Consider the following 27,162-nt stretch of genomic DNA (forward strand, 5'->3'; position numbering starts at 1 on the left):
TGAAGCTGGCTATGCTGGCAGCCGCTGCCACCTCCTGTGGCAGTGAATTCCACGTGTTAGTCACCCTTTGGGTGAAAAAGTACTTCCGTTTATCAGTTCTAGCCCAACCGCTCAGCAGTTTTATTGAGCACCTACAAGCTCTCGTATTGTGAGAAAGGGAGAAAAGGACTTCTTTCTCTGCCTTCTCTACCCCGTGCATAATCTTGTAAACCTCTATTATGCTCAGTAGCATATCTCATATGCCCTGGGACCTGTGTGCAGTGAGGAGAGAACTCCCCACTGCATGCAGACCATGGCTGGAGGTTCAGGAGCTGTGCTCTTGTGAGCTCCTACTGAATTCAAGTCCTGCTTGAAAGCTGGCATTGGGGAGCTTCCTCCAAGAAGCTAATTCTGTCATTTCTCTGAATTTGGGAGCGATTGAGTAATCCAGTAACGCCCAAAGTAGAACTGTGGCAGAATGTGGTAGGGCAGGCTGAAAGCGGCTGAGCAGCTCACATTCACCCGCTGAGTTTCAAGGCTGAGTGTGTCAGAACTTGAAGAACTTCAAACGAAACTCATTACTTTGTTGCAGAAGTATAAGACGTTTATTGAGAACTGTGTTCAGGGAAAGTACAAGGTTGTCAGTACTTTCCTGACCAGGGGTACGTGCGATTCTAAGTCTTTCAAGTAAATAATGATGTCATCCAGGTACACCACCACCCCCTTGTACAAGTATTCTCTCAGCACTTCGTTTATAAAGTTCATGAACACCCCCGGCGCCCCCTTCAAGTTCTGACAGAGTGGGGATTTAAACGCAGGTCTCTCTATTCTTCGTCCAAACGCTAGTTCCGCTCTGGCCCTTCCAGGATAAAGTCATAGTCACAAGTCGTGCAACTCACTGTTTTTCAAACTGGCAGAGGCAACACGGCGGCGGGAACAGATGGGCATATCTGCCGTCAAAAAGACTGCAATGGGCAGGGGGTTGGACTAGATGACCCAGGAGGTCCCTCGCTTCCATGATTCTATGATCTGCTTGGCCACGGAGCCAGGTGACCCTGGTTCAGCCTCTCAGTCTATACACCTTAGAGCAGGGGAGTTGAACTCATTTGTTACGAGGGCCAGATCTTCACCTTGTCGGGCTGGGCTATGTACGTCATAAAATGTAATGCCAGGGAGGGGAGATATAAGCTTTATAAAGAATACAGGCAAACACATACACTCAGTCAAATCCACCTCACTGGCTTGTTGAGCCTCAGCCAACAGAAGGAAGAATAATAATAAGATAATATTGGATTTATATCCCGCCCTCCACACCGAAGAGTCACAGAGTGGCTCACAATCTCCTTTTCCTTCCTCCCCCACAACAGACACCCTGTGAGGTGGGTGGGGCTGGAGAGGGCTCTCACTGCAGCTGCCCTTTCAAGGACAACCTCTGCCAGAGCTATGGCTGACCCAAGGCCATGCTAGCAGGTGAAAGTGGAGGAGGGGGGAATCAAACCCGGTCCTCCCAGATAAGAGTCCGCGCACTTAACCACGACACCAAACTGGCTCTCCAGTTTAGGAAGAGAGGTTTAGCTCAGTAGCTCTGCTTGTCAAGCATTATATTTCTGGTTATTGAATCGATATGTATTATCGAACTCTCTTTCCCACCCCCCCTCTACTCCTTTCTGCATAAGACTGCTCTTCAAAGCTTCCCCCCCCCCCTTACCTAGTAATTCTAAAGGATTCAGAATAGGCAAGTAACTTTGTCTTTGTAAGTAGCTTGCCTCTCCCACCAGTTCCCATCCATACGTCTTATCAGTAAGCCAAGAATGTGTGGGAACTAGATGTAGTAGTGACCAAATGGATAGTTGATAGTACCCTTTGAACCTTCTCTGCAATTCACATCTGTATGTTATGCTTTTGAAGCTATCTACTATTGTGCCTTTGAAGTAGCCTTTAAGATTCCGTGCTGTGCGAAACTATGTATCACTTCCAAGGTATTGTTCCTTGGAGCAAGTATTGGATTATCAATAAAACAAGTCTTTGAATTAAAAGAAAAGCTTGGTTATTCAAAATACTGATGCTTGACACTGCTGTGCAACTGAGAGAGCCTGGCAAAACTAGCTGTCCTTCCCCCACTTCCTCCCCAAGGGAGGAGCTCTGCTCTGTAGCTCCTGTGTGATTGAGCAAGCCAGGCAAAGCAAGTTGTGATGCAGAAAGAAGCTAGAGAGGGAGAAGGAAGCAATGACAGTGAGTTGCTTGTGTGCCTGATACGAGCCCTCCGGGGGCCTGATTCAGCCCCCGGGCCACATGTTTGACACCCCTGCCTTAGGGGGCAAAGATGGAGTCATACACTTTACTGCCCTGAGTTCTGTTTGGGGAAAGGAAAACTCACACTCACAAAAGCTGAAAGGGGGCTGCAAAGTCGTTCTGGGAACAGAATATTAACCCCTTGCACTTTCCAAGAAGAAACAGCCGGGTTGAACAGCTCTTCATCAAACTAGTGTACTCCATTCTGATTCAAATGCAGATGAACATGGTAGAATCAGAAACTTCTCACAGCTACGAGGCATCACAAAAAGAAGCAGAGAACATCTGCACCCCCGTGCGGCAGCGTCAGTAGGCATATCGTTCTGTGCGGGGTACATATAAAAGCAAAAGTCCATCAAGCGCAAAGAAACATCACAGTAGGAAGCCTCTACCTGCAAACATATTCGACTTGCCTGAAGAACGGGATGAGTGGGCTGCTATAAAAGAACTCTTTGGAACAAAACACTGGCTCTCTCTCAACACATTGTACCTGCTGTTAAATATTTGATGCCTACACTGCAGCAACAGAAAACAGATGTCATGGAATCCTTCATACACGTATCTGGTTCGCCAGGCCTTGGCGTCCATGAGTACACTGCAAACAACTTCATACGGAAGTGTTATTTCCAAGGCTGCAACAACTCAAAGAGCCTCTCCCAACAAACTGCACAGGTCGTTAAAAACAAGTCTCTGACTGAGAAAGGATGATACTCAAGGCCAACTTTAAGTAGGACAAAAAGCGGAGACCCCGTGACATTTTTACTTACAAAGCACTTTAAAGGTAAAGGCAGTCCCCCTGTAAAAGCACCAGTCGTTTCCGACTCTGGGGTGACGTCACATCACAACGTTTTCACAACAGACTTTTTACGGGGTGGTTTGCCATTGCCTTCCCCAGTCATCTACGCTTCCCCCCCCACCCCCAGCAAGCTGGGTACTCATTTTACCGACCTCGGAAGGATGGAAGGCTGAGTGAACCTGGAGTCGGCTACCTGAGACCAGCTTCCGCCGGGATTGAACTCAGGTAGTGAGCTCTAGGAGACGATGGTGAAGAAGAAAATCCACTGCAGGCCTGTTAAAGTTTTTCTCCTCTTTTGGAAGGGGCATGGCGTGTATCCCAGGGAAGCTACTGACACAGGGGCAGGAAGCTACTGACACAGGAAGGAACAGAACCTAAGAGGAGCCATGATCCACAAAAGCTGCTGTCGTTATGGAAGTGAGCAGCTCACCAACCAGAAGCGCTTCCATTCCGGAACAGCTTCAGATGTTACCTATACAGTCCCAGATCCCAAATCAAGGTGGCTAGATTTAATTTAATCTATCAATCAATTAATTTAATTCCATTTATATCCCACCCTCCCCGCCGAGGCGGGCTCAGGGCAGCTTACACGTTCATGCATATGCATGAGTATAAAACATATAAAAGACATAAAAGCCACAAAACCAGTTAAAACATAAAAGTTTTAACCTTCTGACGCTATGGTCTTAAATTCAAAGTTATGTTCTCTGCTAACAGATCTCAGGTGTTCCTTTCCGCTGCTGCTTCAGGGTAGCTTGCGAAAGGCGGTCCAGACATTACCTGAGGACTGTAGCGGCTGACAATCTTGTTTGCAAATGCCTGGCGGAAGAGTGCCATCTTACAGACCGTGGAACTGGATGAGCTCTCGGAGGGCCCTGACTTCTTCAGGCAATTCATTCCACCATCATGGGGCCACTACAGAGAAGGCCCTGGCTCTAGTTGCCATGAGCCTGGCCTCCTTGGGGCCGGGGATTGAAAGAAGAAGAAGAAATTGGATTTATATCCCGCCCTCCACTCCGAAGAGTCTCAGAGCAGCTCACAATCTCCTTTCCCTTCCTCCCCCACAACAGACACCCTGTGAGGTGGGTGGGGCTGGAGAGGGCTCTCACAGCAGCTGCCCTTTCAAGGACAACCTCTGCCAGAGCTATGGTTGACCCAAGGCCATGCTACCACTTGCAAGTGGAGGAATGGGGAATCAAACCCAGTTCTCCCAGATAAGACTCCACACACTTAACCACTACACCAAACTGGCTCTCCTAAAGCAGATTTTGTTATCCAGACCAAAGTGCTGAAGCCCTAAACAACCTGACAGCCCATCCCGCTATGAACACACCACAGAATCACAGAGTTGGAAGGGACCTCCGGGGTCATCTAGTCCAACCCCCTGCACAATGCAGGAAACCCACAAATACCTACCCCAAATTCCCATTTCAGTCTGCCCCAGACTATTTCTAGTTCCATCCATCCTCTAAAGATAACTGCTCAGCATTTGGAGAGGTTTGTTTCCAGGCACATTTCAAAGTGCCGATTCTCACAGTAGAAGAAAGAGAGGCTTGGCTCAGTAGCTCTGCTGTGTGATTGAGAGCGCCTGGGAAAAAAGCTCTCCCTCCCCAAGCCAATGGAGAAAATAGAGGCTTTGCTCTGTAGCTCCTGTGTGGATTGAGCAAGCCTGGCAAAGCAAGCAGTGATGCAGAAGGAAGCAAGAGAGAGGGAGAAGAAAGCAGATGACAACCAGTTGCTCGGGGGCCGGATTTGGCCCCCGTGCTGCATGTTTAACACCCCTGATCTAAAGTTTGCACAGAGCTGTGTGCTGAAGACTTGAAGAAGGTAAATGATGAAACCATCTTTAAAATCTGGCTTGCTTAAGGCTTTAATTGCTCGGTTGCCTTCTTGGAAAGCCGCTGAACCCTCTTTGCTGTGAGTCATCACAGTTGGCAGAAAGAGCAAGAGACAAATATTTTAACAAATAAGCCAAACTACATTGCATGCCCCCATATGAATGGAGGCCAACTGGAGGAGGTGGTTTCACGAGGGAGCGGGCTCTTTCCATGATAAACTTGATTCAATCCATTCAGGGCTTTGAGCACCAAAGACAAAAAAAAAAAAAAAAGATGAATGCTTGCAATAAAATAAGGCCAGCATGACACAAAAGGAGAAAAGTACAAAAAGTCTGAGGATATGTGATATTCTGGAGGGTACACTCTACTCAAAAAGCAGCCCCGTGGCGCAAAGTGGTAAAGCTGCAGTACTGCGGTCCAAGTTCTCTGCTCATGAGCTGAGTTCGATCCCGGCAGAAGTTGGGTTCAGGTAGCCGGCTCCAGGTTGACCCAGCCTTCCATCCTTCCAAGGTCAGTCAAAGGAGTCCCCAGCTTGCTGGGGGGGGAAAGGGTAGAGGACTGGGGAAGGCAATGGCAAACCACTCCGTAAAAAGTCTGCCATGAAAACATCGTGATGCAATGTCACCCCAGAGCCGGAAACAATTGGTGCTTGCACACCATGCACACCTTTACCTTTTTATTCTATTCAAAATCAAACCACAGTGTATCTTGGGGCTAGAAAAGCTGCAACAACACAAAAATGCCTCTGGTAACACACAAAACACACACCTAAATAGAGCGTGCCTGAAAACACACTTTGGCGTGAGGCTGAACGTTTTGTCGAGACAGATTTGCCCCTGCCCCTTTCGCATATCAGAACAGTCCATATCAGTTCTGTTCCTCCAAGAAAAATTATTTCCAATCTGAAACAAAAGCTAATTTTGCATCTAAGATATCTGAATAACAACCTCTTGAATGCTTTAAGGAAAGGAAAGGTCCCCTGTGCGAGCACCAGTCGTTTCCGACTCTGGGGTGACGTTGCTTTCACGTTATGGCAGACTTTTTACAGGGTATTTTGCCATTGCCTTCCCCAGTCCTCTACGCTTTCCTCCCAGCAAGCTGGGGACTCATTTGACCGACCTTGGAAGGATGGAAGGCTGAGTCAACCTTGAGCCGGCTACCTGAAAACCCAGCTACCGCTGCGGATCGAACTCAAGTCGTGAGCAGAGCTTAGGACTGCAGCGTTAACACTCTGCACCATGGGGCTCTTACTGTATGCTTTAAAGGAAACATCTAATATTGCCAATTGCCTATGTTTGCATCTGGAGCATTTTTCCACTCATATGAACATATATGGCTGCTTTTTACTGAATCAGACAGTCCTGGGTCCATCGAAGTCAGTATTGTCTACTCATACTGGCAGCGGCTCTCCAGGGTCTCAAGCTGAGGTTTTTCACGCCTACTTGCCTGGATCCTTTTTTAGTTGGAGATGCCAGGGATTGAACCTGGATCCTTCTGCTCACCAAGCAGATGCTCTACCACTGAGCCACTGTCCCTCCCCTAAAACATATGAAGCTGCCTCACTCTGAATCAGGTCCTTGGTCCATCAAAGTCAGCATTGTCTACCCAGACTGGCAGTGGCTCTCTGGGGTCTCAAGCTGAGGTTTTTCACAGCTATTTGCATGGACCCTTTTTAAGCTGGAGATGCCGGGGATTGAACCTGGGACCTTCTGCTTCTCCGAGATGGCCGATGGGGTGGGGTGGGGGGCTTTGAGAGCCTCACAATATGTGTGAAAGAGCCACATGTGGCTCCCGAGCTGCAGTTTGGCCACCCCTGTTGTAAAAGAATCTCTGCATATCAGCAGGTATGAATTCCGGGAAGGGTTATCACAGTTCATGCAGCCACCCTTTTACAGCCTTGTTACTTGTGGGGAGAGGGGGGGGGCAAAAAATACTCTCTGTACTCAAAAGAAAGATAACCCCAAATGTACAAAAAATATTATTGGGCATAGCTGTAAATTGGGTGAGAATGTAAGACGACTTCTTTTTTTTATGGCTTATCCGCCGGGGTATGTGTGCGTGTGTGTACCTGCAATTACATCGAACAGAGAAAGCAGACGGGAAAGAGAAGAGGCGAACAGGGCAGAAAGGTTGAGGCTCTGGCCAGCACAGCTCATCAACAAGAGCAAATATTCTGCCTCTCCCTTCCCAAGTATTTTGATTTCTCCCCGGAAGGGGAGGGGGGGGGAGAAAAAAATCTCACTTTGCTCTGTTCATGTGAAGCTGCTGAAAGCCAGGTGCAATTTTTCACACACCGAATTAAAGGCGCCTAATTTGGTGCCAGAGAAATGTCTCAGGAGAGATTGTTTTTTCCCATTTAAATATGCAATGGTTGCAAGTCCTTTAGTCTGGGTATGTGTCTATTTGCATCCTGCTCGCCCACAACAAAACAGGGCTCAAGCTGCATAACATGAACAATATTTATATACATCACAAGCAAACACAACAAACCATTGCTATAATCGTGCTGTCAAAAAGCAATCCTCCTCAGCCCACCCAGGAACTAGCCAAGAACTGGTTTTTAAAGAGAGCCAGTTTGGTGTAGTGGTTAAGTGTGCGGACGTATCTGGGAGAACCAGGTTTGATTCCCCACTCCTCCACCTGCACTTGCTGGAATGGTCTTGGGTCAGCCATAGCTCCTCTTAGCCCCACCCACCTCACAGGGTGTCTGTTGTGGGGGAGGAAGGTAAAAGAGATTGTGAGCCGGTCTGAGACTCTTGAGCGGAGGGTGGAATATAAATCCAATGTCGTCGTCGTCTTCTTAAAGAGGAAAGAAGCAGGGCCCAGGACACGGCTGAGATGCACCCTATCCTTGCTGAAGCTAAGCAGGTCTGAGAAGATTTACTAGCCAAGACACTGGAGAGAGCTGAACTAGACATCTTAATGGATTTATTGAAGGGGAAGGCCAGGCAAAAAGAAGATTGAAGATTTATACCCCACCCTTCTCTCTGATTCAGAGACACGGAGCGGCTTACAATCTCCTATATCGTCTTCCCCCACAACAGACACCATGTGAGGTGGGTGGGGCTGAGAGGGCTTTCACAGCAGCTACCCTTTCAAGGACAGAGTCTCAGAGCGGCCTACAATCTCCTTTCCCTTCCTCCTCCACAACAGACACCCTGTGAGGCGGGTGGGGCTGAGAGAGCTCTCCCAGAAGCTGCCCTTTCAAGGACAGAGGCTCAGAGCAGCCTGCAATCTCCTTTCCCTTCCTCCTCCACAACAGACACCCTGTGAGATGGGTGGGGCTGAGAGGGCTCTCACAGCAGCTACCCTTTCAAGGACAGAGTCTCAGAGCGGCCTACAATCTCCTTTCCCTTCCTCCTCCACAACAGACACCCTGTGAGGCGGGTGGGGCTGAGAGAGCTCTCCCAGAAGCTGCCCTTTCAAGGACAGAGGCTCAGAGCAGCCTGCAATCTCCTTTCCCTTCCTCCTCCACAACAGACACCCTGTGAGATGGGTGGGGCTGAGAGGGCTCTCACAGCAGCTACCCTTTCAAGGACAGAGTCTCAGAGCGGCCTACAATCTCCTTTCCCTTCCTCCTCCACAACAGACACCCTGTGAGATGGGTGGGGCTGAGAGAGCTCTCCCAGAAGCTGCCCTTTCAAGGACAAGAGTCTCAGAGGGGCCTACAATCTCCTTTCCCTTCCTCCCCCACAACAGACACCCTGTGTGGTGGGTGGGGCTGGAAAGGGCTCTCACAGCAGCTGCCCTTTCAAGGACAACCTCTGCCAGAGCTATGGCTGACCCAATGCCATTCCAGGAGCTGCAAGTGGAGGAGGGGGGAGTCAAACCCGGTTCTCCCAGATAGAAGTCCACACACTCGACCACTACACCAAACTGGCTCTCTACACCAAACAAGAAACTACTGACAAAGGAATAAATTATATGCCTGGTGACAAAAGAATTGATATGAAAAGGCAAAGTTGAAAAAGCATGACAGGAGATTTTATCAACTCAACTTTGAATTCCCATGTTTTGTAGTTAACACCTTCAATTGCTTTGTATGTGTTTATATAAACTGATATTTGGTTTATATTAAAAAAAAAAAGCAAAGCAAGTCTGTGTGTTTGTACAGGGAATCCTACAGCCGTTATCTCAAGGTCCATGATAAAAGGAGCCAAATATCAGGGATGACATCACCAGGGCAAATTACGCCCAGACCCCTGAAGGCCAATCACGAAAGAACAGCTCATCATCCCCAGAGCTGGCTGTCACGACACCGAGCTTCAGACTTAAAGACAGTTACAGCAAGTCATGTTAAGTCTACCTATTAAGCCTTGTGGGGATGGTATGAAATCTGGAAGTATTAGCAAAGCTTGACTAAGGACGGAGAGGGGTGAGCCAGTCAGCATGGTCACTGGCTGCCCCTGGCTGAGCTAGTTAGGACTTTGAGAGGCGCACAAAGAAGATGATGATATTGAATTTATATCCTGTCTTATACTCTGAATCTCAGAGTGGCCTACAATCTCCTTTCCCTTCCTGTCCCACAAAAGACACCCTGTGAGGCAGTGTCAGCGTAGTGTTCATTGAGATTCCAGAATAAGAGAACTCTTTCTTCAGAAATAAGTTTCTTTATTGGATATACAATGTTTCTACTGGAGAAGACCTTTGAAAGTGATAACATACATTGGATGGGTACTGGCATATATGGGGGTACATCAAAGGCAGGCCCCTTTAAATCATTCTTAAAACAAAAGTTGCTTTCTCTCTGAGGTGTTTGATTCACACGCCTGTTATCTATCTTTCCTGAGCCATCCACACTCCCCCTTCCGCCTTGCGGGGCCTGGGAAACGGCACGGTGTCTCTCTCTCTGTTCTGCCAGCCGTTTATTGCCCCTGGCGCCCAAGGCTCCCCTCCCTTCCTCGGCCTCCCTCTGACATACCTTGCATTCTACTAAGGGGCAAGGAGGTTAGTCCTGAACAAACAAACAGTATAGGCAATATGGTTAGTATCGATAGGAAGCCATTGAACACAAGCTGACAGGCAGGTGGGGCTGAGAGAGCTCTCCCAGAAGCTGCCCTTTCAAGGATGGAGTCTCAGAGCGGCCTACAATCTCCTTTCCCTTGCTCCCCCACAACAGACACCATGTGAGGCAGACGGGGCTGAGAGAGCTCTCCCAGAAGCTGCCCTTTCAAGAACAGAATCTCAGAGTGGCCTACAATCTCCTTTCCCTTGCTCCCCCACAACAGACACCATGTGAGGCAGGCGGGGCTGAGAGAGCTCTCCCAGAAGCTGCCCTTTCAAGGACAGAGTCTCAGAGTGGCCTACAATCTCCTTTCCCTTGCTCCCCCACAACAGACACCATGTGAGGCAGGTGGGGCTGAGAGAGCTCTCCCAGAAGCTGCCCTTTCAAGGGTGTCTGTTGTGGGGAAGGAAGACAAAGGAGATTGTGAGCTGCTCTGAGACTCTGTCTGTTGTGGGGAAGGATGGTAAAGGAGATTGTGAGCTGCTCTGAGACTCTGTCTGTTGTGGGGAAGGATGGTAAAGGAGATTGTGAGCTGCTCTGAGACTCTGTCTGTTGTGGGGAAGGATGGTAAAGGAGATTGTGAGCTGCTCTGAGACTCTGTTGTGGGGAAGGATGGTAAAGGAGATTGTGAGCCACACTGAGACTTTGACATTTGGAGAGGAGGGCGGGATATAAATCCAATATCATCCTCTTCTATAAGTGAACTACCAGCACATAACCAAAGAAGGATGTCATGCCAGAGGGCAGCAGGACGCACAATCTCAATGTCAAGAAAAGATGCTTGGTGTAGCTGTGTTATCACCAACTGCCTTGCATTAAGGTGCTACCATACAACAGTCATGTTATTGTGGCAAATAAGGACAGAGTCACACAGTGGCCCAAAGGAGTAGCTCACAGCAGGACTTTCAAAGATATACAAAACTTCTGGATGCATCAAATCAGCCTCAGGGTGATCAAGAGAAACTAAGGAGAGAAAACTCAGTATTCTTAACCGGCTAATTATCCCGCTGCCTCCAGTCCTCTCATTCAGCTAGTTAATAATACAACAGATTATATCAGGTATACTGACAAGCTCAGAAACATTTAAAATTTACCAGTAAACAGAGTTTCCAGGCTGCAGAATTCAAGCACTACAATATGAATTCATTTCTGTTTATAGCTGTGTCCCCAAACCAACACAATTTTGTCACAATTTGTAATAGAACACATGCTTCCCCCCCCCCAAAAAAGTTAAACCAGATGACAAAATTACAGTTCCTCCCTCCCCCACTCCATGGTTTCTAGCAACTTCTTTATTCCCTCCCATCTACTCCTGACCACATTTCAGAAGTTCCTCTGTGGGGCTACAATACAAAAGCTTATGTTTGTTTGCTTTTTCCCTTCTTTCTTTGGCAGGCATTCAAAGTTTGATTGCAAAGAGGAAGATAAAGAACCATCTTCCTCGTCGCAACAAAGCAATCCCTTGTTTGAGTTTTAACAATGGCAAGCACCAGCGGAGATTTAACCTCCCAAATACAACATGACCCACTTCTGGAGGGAGTGATCTTCATTAAAGGGAAGAGAAAGCGTCTTCCTAAACGAAACCTACCAGAGGTGGCCAAGCTTGCTTAATGTAAGAGCCACATAGAACAAACATCAGATGTTTGAGAGCTGCAAGACATGAACGCTGGGCATTTGAGAGCCACAAGACAGGAAGGCAGACTGGGAGGTGTGGTGGGAATTTATTCTGTACCCCCTCAGCAGCATAAACCCAAAACCAAAACAACCTGTAGTTATCAGAAGGCTAATACACACTCAATAGATCTCTGCTGGACAGCCCAAGAGAATTAACAGCCTTTGCTGATTTTACGTCATCTCCCGTTTGAGGCCTCATAGTGTAACTGCTCAAAAAAAGTGTAAATGTTCAAACTTAAAATATACAGCATGCCTCTACTAGAGACTTGGAACTTAAAATCATAGAGCCGGAAGGGACCTCCAGGGTCATCTAGTCTAACCCCCTGCACAATGCAGGAAACTCACAAACGCCTCCCCCTAAATTCACAGGATCTCCATTGCTGTCAGATGGCCATCCAGCCTCTGTTTAAAAATCTCCAAGAAAGGAGAGCCCACCACCTCCCGAGGAAGCCTGTTCCACTGAGGAACCGCTCTAACGGTCAGGAAGTTCTTCCTAATGTTGAGCCGGAAGCTCTTTTGATTTAATTTCAACCCCTTGGTTCTGATCCTACCTCCCGGAGCCACAGAAAACAATTCCACACCCTCCTCTATGTCAGGGGTGGTAGCTCTCCAGATGCGTTTTTGCCTACAACTCCCATCAGTCCCAGCCATTTGCCATGCTGACTGGGGCTGATGGGAGTTGTAGGCAAAAAAAAAACATCTGGAGCGCTACCGGTGGCCACCCCTGCCCTATGTGACAGCCCTTCAAGGACTAGAAGATGGTGATCCCATCACCTCTTAGCTGCCTCCTCTCCAGGCTAAACATGCCTAGCTCCTCATTATGCTCTTTGCTTTATTATAGAACTACGCTTTATGCTTGACTAAATTCTAGCTGTGTAACTGTTTTCTTAAATGTACTAAGTTTGTCACACCTGCTTTTCTATCCATTTATTTTAAGCCTTCAGTATGGAATGTAACTTAAGTGTAATAAGAGATTATTCATTCATCTGTATGAGTTTCTGATAACTGCAGGTTGTTTGGGTGGCCTGGTTTTTGGTTTGTGCTGTTGGAGGTACAAAATAAGTAGCCAGGAGAGCCAGTTTGGTGTAGTGGTTAAGTGTGCGGACTCTTATCTGGGAGAACCGGGTTTGATTCCCCACTCCTCCGCTTGCACCTGCTAGCATGGCCTTGGGTCAGCCATAGCTCTGGCAGAGGTTGTCCTTGAAAGGGCAGCTGCTGTGAGAGCCCTCTCCAGCCCCACCCACCTCACAGGGTGTCTGTTGTGGGGGAGGGAGATAAAGGAGATTGTGAGCCGCTCTGAGACTCTTCGGAGTGGAGGGCGGGATATAAAGCCAATATCATTATCATTATCAATAATTCCCCCAACAGAAGGCAAGCAAATAGATTGGGGGGGGGAGAGAAAAGTGGAAAGAAAGCTACTTTAACTTTAAATGCATTTTCCAAGCCACCCACTGGCTTAGAGAAGTGATTTAAAGAGATAAATGCCTTTTCGAAGTCAGCTGACTGGGGGGGGGGGAGGCTTTGAGAGCCACACAATAAGTGTGAAAGAGCCTCACGGGGCTCCTGAGCTGCAGTTTGAACACCCCTGTCTCAGACCAAGCAAGCACAGAAGCATTCACCAGCATCCCTGCCCTGAGGTTCTAATACTGAAAAGAAAACACTGGAAGAACAGGCGGTGGGGTCCCTGCTTCAGGAGGCCAGCCCTATGGAGGTGACAAAACTACCTTCTCAAAAGAAGATATCATCTCCGCTTCAGCATCTGGTTTTGCTTTCTTTACCCAAAGTGTGAAGGTGACTGTGAGAATATGCAGAGTGCTCCATTCTGAGATAATGCTGAAGGATTCAAGCTGGGCGCATGGAACCACATCAGAACGCTAAAAAGAAGACCTTTCAGTATCCACAAAGAGGAAGAAGCCACTGGGCGCGCATACTCCCCACCTGCTGTGCACTCCGCCATCAGTCCCAAGTGAGAAAGGCAAGACTGTACATAAATAAATATCACCACCATTCTCAAGAATGGAAAAGGGCTCTGGTAAGCACAGGCCAAGCAAAGTGAGATGACTAATAGCACTTTCCAGATCAGCGGTGGCCAAACTTATTTCTTAAGAGCCACACAGAATAAATGCCAGATGTTTGAGAGCTGCAGGACATGAATGCCAGATGTTTGAGAGCTGCAGGACATGAATGTCAGATGTTTGAGAAAAGGAAGGAAGGAAGGAAGGAAGGAAGGAAGGAAGGAAGGAAGGAAGGAAGGAAGGAAGGAAGGAAGGAAGGAAGGAAGGAAGGAAAATAGATGGGGGAGAGGTGGAAAGAAAGCAATTTTAAATGCAGTCTCCAGCCGGCATGGCTTAGAGAAGTGATTTTAAGACAGAAATACCTTCTCCAAGCTGGGACAGAGCAGAGGGGGCTCTGAGAGCCACACAATATGTAAGAGCCACATGTGGCTCCCGAGTCTTAGTTTGGCCACTCCTGCTCTAGATGCTCAGAAGCATATTCAGCATGATGCCTCAGACACTGAATCCCAGAGGATGTTGCCCGTGATCAAGAGCTCTTAAGACAAGACCTGAATCTGCAAAGGCGGCACAATGGTACAAACCTACCCTCTAAGAACTGATGAGGATAACGTACATGAAAAGATTCAAATATTTCAAAGAGCCTGTACAGATGCAAATTATTCATACAACTGCAGGGTTGCCACTAAAACTTTATTTTTCGTTTCCCTGACCAACGTTTGTCAATTTCCCTGACTGCCATTCAAATATAACCACAAGTTAAAAAATGAATAGGTCATGTTGCATTAATGCAAGGCTTAATGAAATGTTCCACTCCACAACTACATAAGCCTCAACTGCAAAAATATCTGTCAAAGTAAGAGATTTAATATCAGCTTCTTTCAACATTAACTGCAGCAACCTCTGTTTTGCAATCGCACCAAAAATCACACCAGGATAAAAACTTCAATTCGAGTAAACTCTGAATGCTAACAAGTAGGAACTTTCCAAAGCTGGGAAAGTTTCACTTTCACTTTCTGGAACCAGATCAGAAAGCAGATCAGCAGCAAGAAAGGAGGTGGACAACCTTCTCTGTCTAGAGAAGCAGACAACCCTCATTTGCAATCTTTATGCATGGGAAAAGTCAGCAAAGAGGATGAGAAAGGTGGTACTCCAGCAGGAACAAGCAATCACATTTGCAAAATTTACTTTGCATGGTGCAGAGTAGAAAGTGCTAGTTGCCTGTGAAACCCAACAGTGGCCAAACTCATTTGAAACTGTGCTGGGTTTAGCTGGAGACAAAACGTCCATTCCATATACAAGCATGACCCAAAAACATGCTTATCTTTATATGTAAGTTAAATGATAGTTAAACTAGCAGGTAGGGATGAAAACAGATGTGTAAAGTTTGTATGCTGTTAAACTTCCAAACTAGCCTTGCTTTGCAAATGCTACGGGCAGACCTTGGAAATCAGGTAGGGACAGAGCTCAAGAAACACATTAGGCTGGTTGCTGGGGGTGGAGCTGAGAAAAAAGGTGGAGCTGGGAAAGCGCATCATTCAGTTTTACTTGTATTCTACTTCTCTATTCCAGTTGCCACAAGAACAGATCATGCTCTTGCAGCAGCAGGTCAAAAATCCACTGCTTGAATATATTTTAATCACGATTTCCCTGACTTCAGAGCATTCCTCCCACCCCAAACACACACATTAATGAAGGCTCTTCTCTGCATACTGTTTGTTGAATGTGTTGACTCTGCACTCATCTCTGCTTCAAAAGTCAACATGGGGAAAATTTTTGTAAAGGGAAAACACATGGGATGGAGAAAGCAGAGAAAGAAGGCCTTTTCTCTAGCCAGCCCAAGCAGGCCTCATTCGCCCAGGGTTCTCCTTTCTTGCGTCGGGTTGCTTTTGGCTAGTGGGGGGGGGACAGCATATGCTAATTAGTTATGCTAATGAACTCCACCCCCTATTTTTCTACAAAACGACCCCTGCTTTTCCCCATCCTGTTCCCAAGGAACCTCCGGCTACTGGTCTCCTGTCCCTTAGTCTGGAACGCAACAGCCCTCACTTGATTTGCAGGGCTGCTGGAAGGACTACAATAACATGAAATACAATAACAATATTGAGTCCAGTGGCACCCTGAAGACCAACAAAACTTAATTCCAGGTATAAGCGTTCCTGTGCGTGCTTATACCTAGAATTAAACTTTGCTGGTCTTAAAAGTGTCAACTGGACACAAACTTTGCTCGAACTATCATGGCTACTCACCTGAATCAATAATACTGTGACTGTTCTAATACTAACTGCCTCTTTCCCAAACATTAGGTACCTCTAACAAGACTTCTTCCCCTGTGGATCCTCAACTTTGTCTCCCTTTCATTAGTTAAACTTTAGACTAGGGATGTCAAACATGTGGCCCAGGGGCTGAATCAGACCCCCAGAGGGCTCCTATCAGGCCCCTGAGCAACTGGCTGTCATCTGCGTCCTTCTCCCTCTCCCTTGCTTCCTTCTGCACCACAGCTTGCTTTGCCAGGCTTGCTCAATTGCACAGGAGTTACAAAGCAAAGCCACTACTTTCGCCATTGGCTGAGGCTCCTCCCTTGGGGACAAATAGGGGAGAGATAGCTTGCTTATGTTGTGCAAAAGCATCCAAAATTCATTCCAAAGATATAAATCACATAGAGAGCATAAAGTCCCAAACAAAAACACAGTTCCAAATGCCCATATTATCTATTTCAATTGACGGCTTGAAATACATGAAATATATAATATGGGCGTTTGAGAGAAGCCGGTCTGAGGACTTAGTCAGCGGGCTTGTGAAGAAGCTGCAAATGCAGCGGAACGCAATTTAAGCTGGTGATTGTGTGAAGGCAAGACTTTCTCCTTCAGAAGGCGACATCAGTGGAAGGACTCCGCTTGGAATTTACTTCTGAGTAGTAGTACTCCTTATAGACTTTGGAATTTTCCGGAGTCATCCTTGGGAACTGTGTTTTTGTTTGGGACTTTATGCTCTCTATGTGATTTATATCTTTGGAATGAATTTTGGATGCTTTTGCACAATATAATATAGACTTTTGTAAATTTATCATAAGCGTTATGTATTTCTGACACAGTTTGCTTTTAGACTTCTGTTCACACTGTGTTGCCATGGTTTACTCTGTCTCTCAATCGCACAGCAGAACTACTGAGCCAAGCCTCTCATCCTTCTATTGGCTGAGGCTCCTCCCCTCCTGGTCCCCTGGGGAAGGAAGGAAAGGGCCAGAGCTTCCTTTGCTCAGTTCCCTGGATCCCACGGGAGAGATACAAAGAAAGCACCTTTAAGACCAACAAGTGCTAACGTTTTAAGCTTATTTTTAAGTTTAAAATAAAAAACCACAAATCTTTGTGTTCGTCCGTGTCCTTTATAAAGTCTGCATCTCTGCTACCTAACCTTAAATATGGACACACATGGCCCAGCTCAACAAGGTCTCATTTGTGTCAGATCAGGCCCTCATAACAAATGAGTTTGACACTCCTGGATTAGGACATGAGAATGACAGACACAGATAGTAACTGTACCAGCTTCATGGTCTTCCAAATATTATGGAGTGCGTTGAAGGCCATATAAATACTATTATACTTAATGTTACGCATACCAAGTATAATCCTAAGAACTGCTATTTGTAGTGATGTTATGTATCATTCTCAGGCTATAATCAATACAGTCATACTAACCACTAACCGTTATAACGGCATTTATGTACACCTTCAGACTCTGGCACCTTATAAATGCTATTATAATTAATACCGGCAGCCTCGTGCTTCTACATCACCTACACGCTTAGTTTAGTTGCACTTACACACGGTTTTAAAGACACCTGAAATTCTGTTAGCGCCCCGGTTAATTATAAGAACTATAAAAACATTTTGGGATTCTGAATTCGTGATAAACATGTCATTAAACCTATTAGTATCAGTATACTTCTTGCATAAGATAGTTAACACCAGAAGCATTTCTGTAGTGGTTCTGGGATCCCAGCATCCAACTGAAATGCAGTTGTAACTATCAGCATTTATTTGAAGCTTATGCACACAGATATTTGAGAACGTTTATTGTGTTAACAGCAGTAGCCGTGTCAGGGATTGGTAACGGCAGTAGCATGTCAAAGATTGAAAAGCAAAACAGAAATGCTATTCTAAGTTGTTAGTTAAAATACTTTTAGCCCCCTCCCCCATCATACACAAATCTCCAACAAATGGTATTAACACCAGCGGCTATTAGAAATTCAATAAACCTCTTATTATGGCTATTACATTTTTATTTGCGGCTTCACTCATACCACCCATTTCCTACATGTGACAGGCACCAATAGCCAACGTTTACGGCGTTTCAACGAGCTATTAAAACAGGATTATTTATGTAGCCATTTAAATTACTCCTTGCCCCTCCTCTCCATGCAGATGGGAATATTATTCACTTTGTTTGCAACCCGCCTTTCCCAAATGGGATTCGAGACGGACTACAACCATGCCATCAGCCAGGAAATGAATTGTGCAAAGTAAGAGTTTGGGGGGGGGGACACACAAACACACACACTTGCATCTAAGAGCCAAGATTCTGGCTCTTTGCTGCATGCATGCACCGTGTGGGAACAGAAGCATCGAAATGCAACGACCCAACCTTGACACACCTCGTCGTCCTTGTGGTTGCGGATGTCCCACTCAAAGTCCTGCAGGTTCTTATTATTATGCATCCATTTAAATTACTTCTTGCCCCACCTCACCAGCAAACTGGAATACTATTAGCTTTGTTTGCAACCCGCCTTTCCCAAATGGGACTCAAGGCAGACTACACCTATGTGAAGAACCATGCAATCAGCCAGGAAACAAATTGCAAAGTAAGAGTTGGGGGGGAAACACAATCACTTGCATCTAAAAGGCAAAATTCCTCGTCTTTGCTGCATGTACGCACCATGTGGGAGCAGAAGCATTGGAATGCAGTAACCCACCTCGTCCTCCTTGTGGCTGCCCCGTTCAAAGTCCTGCAGGTTCTTATTATTATACATCCATTTAAATTACTTCTTGCCCCACCTCTCCACACAGATGGGGATATTATTTGCTTTGTTTGCAATCCGCCTTTCTCAAAATGGTACTCGAGGCGGACTACACCTATGTGAAGAACCATGCCATCCACCAAGAAACGAACTGCAAAGTAAGACTTAGGAAAAACACACACATGCACATATTTGCATCTCTTTGCTGCATGCATTGTAACGCGTGGGAGCAGAAGCACCCTCCCTTGACCCACCTCGTCCTCCTTGTGGTTGCGGATGCCCCACTCAAAGTCCTGCAGGTTCTTATTATTATGAAGCCATTTAAATTACTTCTTGCCCCACCTCACCAAACAAACAGGGATGTTATTAGCTTTGTTTGCAACCTGCCTTTCCCAAACGGGACTCGAGGCGGACTACACCTATGTGAAGAACCAGGAAACCAACTGCACTGGAAACGAATTGCAAAGTAAGAGTTAGAAAAAACCACACACACTTGCACCTAAGAGCCAAGATTGCTGGTCTTTGCTGCATGCATGCACCGTGTGGGAGCAGAAGCACCCTCCCTTGACCCACCTCGTCCTCCTTGTGGTTGCGGATGCCCCACTCAAAGTCCTGCAGGTTCTTATTATTATGAATCCATTTAAATTACTTCTTGCCCCACCTCACCAAACAAATGGGGATGTTTTTAGCTTTGTTTGCAACCCGCCTTTCCCAAACGGGACTCGAGGCAGACTACACCTATGTGAAGAACCAGGAAACCAACTGCACTGGAAATGAATTGCAAAGTAAGAGTTAGAAAAAACCGCACACACTTGCACCTAAGAGCCAAGATACCAGCTCATTGCTGCATGCATGCACCGTGTGAATGGGGATATTATTAGCTTTGTTTGCAACCCGCCTTTCCCAAACGGGACTCAAGGCGGACTACACCTATGTGAAGAACCAGGAAACCAACTGCACTGGAAATGAAATGCAAAGTAAGAGTTAGAAAAACCCACACACACTTGCACCCAAGAGCCAAGATACCAGCTCTTTGCTGCATGCATGCACCGTGTGGATGGCGATATTATTAGCTTTGTTTGCAACCCGCCTTTCCCAAATGGGACAGAGGCGGACTACACCTTTGTGAAGAACCAGGAAACCAACTGCACTGGAAACGAAATGCAAAGTAAGAGTTAGAAGAAACCACACACACATGACCTAAGAGCCAAGATTCCAGCTCTTTGCTGCATCCATGCACCGTGTGAATGGGGATATTATTAGCTTTGTTTGCAACCCGCCTTTCCCAAATGGGACTCAAGGCGGACTACACCTATGTGAAGAACCAGGAAACCAACTGCACTGGAAACGAACTGCCAAGTAAGAGTTAGAAAAAACCACACACACATGGACACACTTGCACCTAAGAGCCAAGATACCAGCTCTTTGCTGCCTGCATGCACTGTGAATGGGGATATTATTAGCTTTGTTTGCAACCCGCCTTTCCCAAACGGGACTCGAGGCGGACTACACCTATGTGAAGAACCAGGAAACCAACTGCACTGGAAACGAACTGCAAAGTAAGAGTTAGAAAAAAACACACACACATGGACACACTTACACCTAAGAGCCAAGATTCCAGCTCTTTGCTGCCTGCATGCACCGTGTGGATGGGGATATTATTAGCTTTGTTTGCAACCCGCCTTTCCCAAACGGGACAGAGGCGGACTACACCTTTGTGAAGAACCAGGAAACCAACTGCACTGGAAACGAACTGCAAAGTAAGAGTTAGAAAAACCCGCACACACTTGCACCTAAGAGCCAAGATTGCTGGTCTTTGCTGCCTGCATGCGCCGTGTGAATGGGGATATTATTAGCTTTGTCTGCAACCCGCCTTTCCCAAACGGGACTTGAGGCGGACTACACCTATGTGAAGAACCAGGAAACCAACTGCACTGGAAACGAACTGCAGAGTTAGAAAAAACCACACACACACATGCACCTAAGAGCCAAGATTCCAGCTCTTTGCTGCCTGCATGCACCGTGTGGATGGGGATATTATTAGCTTTGTTTGCAACCCGCCTTTCCCAAACGGGACAGAGGCGGACTACACCTTTGTGAAGAACCAGGAAACCAACTGCAGTGGAAACGAACTGCAAAGTAAGAGTTAGAAAAAACCGCACACACACTTGCACCTAAGAGCCAAGATTCCGGCTCTTTGCTGCCTGCATGAGCCGTGTGGATGGGGATATTATTAGCTTTGTCTGCAACCCGCCTTTCCCAAACGGGACTTGAGGCGGACTACACCTATGTGAAGAACCAGGAAACCAACTGCACTGGAAACGAACTGCAGAGTTAGAAAAAACCACACACACACATGCACCTAAGAGCCAAGATTCCAGCTCTTTGCTGCCTGCATGCACCGTGTGGATGGGGATATTATTAGCTTTGTTTGCAACCCGCCTTTCCCAAACGGGACAGAGGCGGACTACACCTTTGTGAAGAACCAGGAAACCAACTGCAGTGGAAACGAACTGCAAAGTAAGAGTTAGAAAAAACCGCACACACACTTGCACCTAAGAGCCAAGATTCCGGCTCTTTGCTGCCTGCATGAGCCGTGTGGATGGGGATATTATTAGCTTTGTTTGCAACCCGCCTTTCCCAAACGGGACAGAGGCGGACTACACCTTTGTGAAGAACCAGGAAACCAACTGCACTGGAAACGAACTGCAGAGTTAGAAAAAACCACACACACACACACACATGCACCTAAGAGCCAAGATTCCAGCTCTTTGCTGCCTGCATGCACCGTGTGGATGGGGATATTATTAGCTTTGTTTGCAACCCGCCTTTCCCAAACGGGACAGAGGCGGACTACACCTTTGTGAAGAACCAGGAAACCAACTGCACTGGAAACGAACTGCAAAGTAAGAGTTAGAAGAAACCACACACTTGCACCTAAGAGCGAAGATTGCTGGTCTTTGCTGCCTGCATGCGCCGTGTGGGAGCAGAAGCACCCTCCCCGGACCCACCTCGTCCTCCTTGTGGTTGCGGATGCCCCGCACCAGGTCTTGCAGGTTCTTGTCGAACATGCGGTCGATGCTGCCTTTCACCATCTTCAGCGCCATCGCGGCGAGGAGGCAAAGGGGACGCCGCGGAGGGAAAGCGCCGGGCAGGGCTCACATCCCACGGCGGAAGCGGCGCCCGCCAATCCCCTCCCCTCACGGCGCTTCTCTCAGGGAAGCGGCTGACAAAATGGCGGCCGGTCAGCTGAGGGGAAACGGGCCCCGCCTCCTCCTGCCGCCACGCGCCGGGTCGCCGTGCGCATGCGCGTGTGGGAGAAAGTGGGGGGGGGGGAAGCCGAATTCGCTTAGCGTCAGAGAACGTCACGGAGCGGCGCGTTGACGTCAACGATGAGCGGCGCGAGACTGAGATAGGGCCGGCGGAGCACGCGCAGGCGCAAGCGGGCTGGCCGGGAAGGACGCACGTCTCGACGTACGCAGACGCGCGTTCGTAACGACGTGTCGAAGCGTCGCTTGAGGTGACCATAGAGATGAGAGGCTAGAGCTGTAGGGTAAGGTTCCTAGGAGGTGGAGCGGCGCGCTCAGGACGTCATCATAGGGCGCCTCCGTATTGGCCGGGTGAAGCGGTATTAGTCTGCGATCGCCATAGAGAAAGGCTAGAGCGGCATCGTGCCCCTTGAACTTCCGGGATGAGTGAACCTGATTCTCAAGGAGCCGTGATATGGCTCCGTTCTGTCTCCCGGGGTCTCTATGGCAAACCGTCAACGCAACGACAGTTTAGTTTGTCAAGGAGTGTGTGTGTGTACATTTGTGTTGTATATATATACACACAAACGCAAATATATGCACAGATATGCAAATAAGGCATTGACATTTGCTATGCAAATATGATATCCTCATGACAACAGGGCAAAGAGTTTGTGGCCCCAACATCCGTGACAGGCATGGGATCTGAACCAAGATGCCTCAAATTCTAGGGTTGCCAATCCCCAGGTGGGGGCAGGGGATCCCCCGATTTGGAGGCCCTCCCCCCCTTCAGGGTCATCAGAAAGCGGGGGGAGGGGAATGTCTGCTGGGCACTCCATTATTTCCTATGGGAGACTTCTTCCCATAGGAAATAATGAAGAATTGATCTGTGGGTATCTGGGGCTCTTGGGGGGGGGGCTGTTTTTTTAGGTAGAGGCACCAAATTTGCAGCATAGCATCCAGTGACTTCCCCCAAAGTACCCCCCAAGTTTCAAAAAGATTGGACCAAGGGGTCCAATTCTATGAGCCCCAAAAGAAGGTGCCCCTATCCTTCATGAGTTCCTATGGAAGGAAGGCATTTAAAAAGTGTGCGGTCCCTTTAATTGTGATGGCCAGAACTCCCTTTTGAGTTCAATTGTGCTTGCCACACCCTTGCTCTTGGCTTCACCCCCAGTGTCTCCTGGCTCCATCCCCAAAGTCCCCAGACATTTCTTGAATTGGACTTGGCAACCCTAATTCTAGGCCAGCATTCCAACTATTATGCCACTCTGGCTCTTTGAGATTCCACTTTAAATGTACTTATTTAACATCATGGACTGGTAGGTAGCACTCTAATGTGTCAGCTGACTGCTCTAGGTTTGCCAACTCCTGGAGTGAACACTTGATATATTTTCCAAACAGAGGGAGTGTGCCCTTGAAACGATATTTGTCTGTACCAGGGGTGGCCAAACTAGCTTACCGTAAGAGCCACATAGAATACATGGCAGACGTTTGAGAACCACAAGACATGAACAGCAGATATCTGAGACGTAGGGAAGGAAGGCAAATAGATGAGGGGAGGGAGGAGGAAGAGAGAGGTAGAAGCTTTAAATGCATTCTCCAAGCCGCCAGCTGGCTTGGCAAACTATTTAAAGAGAGAAATTCCTTTTCCAAGTCGGCCGGTGGGGTGGGGTGGGGTGGGGTGGGGTGGGGAGGGGAGGGGAGCTTTGAAAGCCACACAATATGTGTGAAAGAGCCACATGTGGCTCCTGAGCCACAGTATGGCCACCCCTGGTCTGTACCTTGAACCTTGACAGTGTAAGAATTTTGAAAGATGGAAGTAGTCATTGACTAAGAGTGTATGGTTATGAGAAACTGTATATCAGAGTATATTACTGGCATTGTGAAAGTGGAAAATACTGTTAAGTTTTACATAGTGGTTTTCTTGTTGTCTGCTGTTTTCCATACTCTGTGGTCCCTTAGTCTGTTTTGGTAAATAATTCTTCTAAATTAAGTGGACAAGAACATCACGAGGAAATACATGTCCTTTTGTTTTAGCTAGACATGCAGCAAGAGCAATTAACAGACAACTTTTCTTACCATCTATTGGGGTGGGATTGTAGCAGGAGCTCCTTTGCATATTAGGCCACACATCCCTGGTGTAGCCAATCCCCCAAGAGCTTACAAGGCTCTTTTTGGTAAGCTCTTGGAGGATTGGCTACATCAGGGGGTGTGGCCTAATATGCAAAGGAGCTCCTGCTACATTTCCACCCTTGCCTTTTATTGCTATAAAGACCAAACGGTCTTCCAGTTTATTACACTTTCGCCGTTTGATCCTAACTTTGTATCAGTTTGCACTCTTAACCCACCAACTACTTGCATTTCAGCCCACTGTACCCTATCCCCTCTTCTGAAGTATGCATGCATACAGAAGTTTACATCCTGAATAAAACTTGGTTTTAAAGGTGCAACTTGACTCCTACTTTGTTCTGCTGCTTCAGGCCAACTTTTGGATCTGTCTTCTAAAAACACTTTTCTCTCACCTTGAATGATGAGATGTGTTAGACTGCCCTCTGCTGGAGCTCAGTCCAAATGGCAACAATTTTTGTCGATGCAGGAGATTCTGGCTTTTTTATATAGTAGAAATTACACTTGTTCCAGCAATAATGTTAGGTACAACTTTCTTTCATTGTGAAATAACTAATTGTTTTTGAGACGGAAAGAGCATTTAACTCCCCCTCCATATGTGGTAGGTATATGGTAATCAGTGAAGAAAAAAAAAAGTCCCAATTGACAATCTAAATTGTGAAGTTCTTTATAAATATGTAATCGATACCGTTAGCAGGAAAGGCCTGTGGCAAATCTTGGAACGTTTAGGATGTCCCCCAAGGTTCCTCAGCATGATCATCCAGCTACACGAAGACCAGCGAGGCCAAGTCAGACACTGCAACGACCTCTCGGAGACCTTCCCAATAGGCACAGGTGTAAAGCAAGGCTGCGTTCTCGCGCCAACTCTCTTTACGATCTTCTTTAGCATGATGCTTCAAAGAGCCGCAGTAGATCTAGATGATGACGATGGTGTCTACATCTGCTATCGCACCGATGGCAGCCTGTTCAACCTGAGGCGACTAAAGGCCCACTCCAAGACAAAGGCCCACTCCAAGACAAAGGCCCACTCCAAGACAACTCATCCGAGAGCTACTGTTTGCTGATGATGCTGCACTCGTCTCCCACTCGGTATCAGCTCTGCAGCATATGACGTCCTGCTTTGCAGAGGCTGCCAAGCTATTCAGCCTAGAAGTTAGTCTGAAGAAGACAGAAGTTCTCCACCAGCCTGCACCCCAGGAAGACTATCACCCTCCCTGCATCACTGTGGGTGAATCAGTTCTGAAGACAGTCCAGCAGTTCAGCTACCTGGGGTGCATCATCTCCTCAGATGCTAAGATCGACAAGGAGATTGACAACAGGCTGGCAAAGGCAAACCGTGCCTTTGGCCGACTGCACAAAAGAGTGTGGAGCAACAAGCATCTGAAAAAAGGCACAAAGATCAATGTTTACAAAGCGGTTGTGATGACAACCCTCATCTACGGCTCCGAATCGTGGGTTTTATACCGTCATCACCTGCGACTCCTCGAGCGCTTTCATCAGCGCTGCCTTCACACCATCCTCAACATCCACTGGAGTGACTTTGTGATCAACACTGAAGTTCTCAAGCGGGCGGAGGTTACCAGCATCGAGGCACTGCTGTTGAAGACGCAGCTGCGCTGGGCAGGGCATATTTCTAGGATGGAAAACCACCGCCTTCCCAAGATTGCCCTGTATGGCGAACTCTCCACTGGCCATCGAAATAGAGGGGCACCAAAGAAGAGGTACAAGGACTCCTTGAAGAAATCCCTTGGCACCTGTCGCATCAACCATCACCAGTGGTCTGACCTAGCCTCAGATCGCAAAGCATGGAGGCACACCATCCACCAGGCTGTCTCTTCTTTTGAGAACGCACGCGTAGCTGGTCTTGAGGACAAAAGGAGATTGAGGAAGAATCGCACTGCTACAGCACCAACCCTAAATCAGACTTTTCCCTGCAGCCGCTGTGGCCGGACCTGCCTGTCCCACATTGGTCTTGTCAGCCACCAGCGAGCCTGCAGCAGACGTGGACTATTGCACCCTTCTTAAATCTTCATTCGCGAAGCCAAGCCGAGAGAGAGTGTATGTTAATGTTGCTTGGTTTTTTTCAATAACAGCTTATTACAAACTACAGTCTGCACATACTCTGTGAAAAGGTTCTGCATTCTGTCAATTTTTTAAAATCATTAAATATATTTTATTTTATTATGATTTCATTAGATTCCCCCTGAGGGAGCTGCATGCAAAATGTGTAGGAGTGGTATACTATGAGGTACAGGGGTGGGATTCTAGCAGGAGCTCCTTTGCGTATTAGGCTACACATTCCTGATGTAGCCAAATATCCTGGAACTTACAGTAGGCCCAGGGCAGGCAGAGAATGAGTGAAGGCAGAGAATGCCACATTCACATCAAGAGCGTTGGCTGGTTTCCACAAAACTCCAACTGAGCCCAACGGACGCTCTGTGGACAGTTCGATGTGGCCTCCTCTCCTAATGTTTGAAATAGATTCTAGGAGGCGGTGGAGCATCGCCGCTCAGTGGCGGGCGAAGCACGCGGAGGCTCGCGATTCTTTCCCCTTTCTCTGACCTCTCTAAATTGTCCATATGACCTATAATTCTGAAGAAATAGTTTAGAAACTGAATGGATATGAGTAAACCTAGGAAACCTCTGTGAGGGCTTTTTCCCCACTGGGAGACCTCATCTGCGCCTCAGGCCAACGTGAAATCTAAAATGGGCAGCTGTTCAGCTGCAGGAATAGAAACTACCGCTCCCGCTTGCCAAGCGAGACTTCCACGATATGAAGGAGGAGTCCAAACTCTTTCTCATTGAGCAAATGTCTCAGCTTTTTCAACCAGCGTCTCTCCAACGACAAGACCTCACCAATTCTATCAAAGAAGTTTCTCAAAGCGCGGAAACTTTGCTCAACCTGGTACTTCCTTTGCAGGATGAAGTTACCGTAAGTCTCTTCAGTTCAGCAAAACATCTCTTTTGGGGGAAAAAAATAACGTTTCTTGAAAACGCCTGACGTCAAAACAACCTGAAAATCCGTGGCATCGATGAATCAGCAGCTAACAACAATTCAAACATAGTGCTAAAATAAAATCACAATAAAGCCATTAAAAACATTTCATACAATTTTGTACAATTTAAAAGCAATCCCTTCAGTTACAGTTTAACCCCCAGAGTCCAAGATGGTGTGGT

General features: G+C 47.2%; 1 protein-coding gene across 1 annotated transcript in view; it reads right to left on the minus strand.

Moving 5' to 3' along the window:
• AP3D1 (adaptor related protein complex 3 subunit delta 1) overlaps positions 1–21,718 on the minus strand; it is a 95,627-nt gene extending 73,909 nt beyond the window's left edge. Inside the window, 1 exon segment of the mRNA XM_060233131.1 lies at positions 21,622–21,718. Coding sequence (XP_060089114.1) covers positions 21,622–21,717 — 96 coding nt within the window. The 5' untranslated portion in view covers position 21,718.
• Between the last annotated feature and the right edge of the window lie 5,444 nt (positions 21,719–27,162).

Source organism: Heteronotia binoei, chromosome 2, assembly GCF_032191835.1.
Source record: "Heteronotia binoei isolate CCM8104 ecotype False Entrance Well chromosome 2, APGP_CSIRO_Hbin_v1, whole genome shotgun sequence".
Lineage (NCBI taxonomy): Eukaryota > Metazoa > Chordata > Lepidosauria > Squamata > Gekkonidae > Heteronotia > Heteronotia binoei.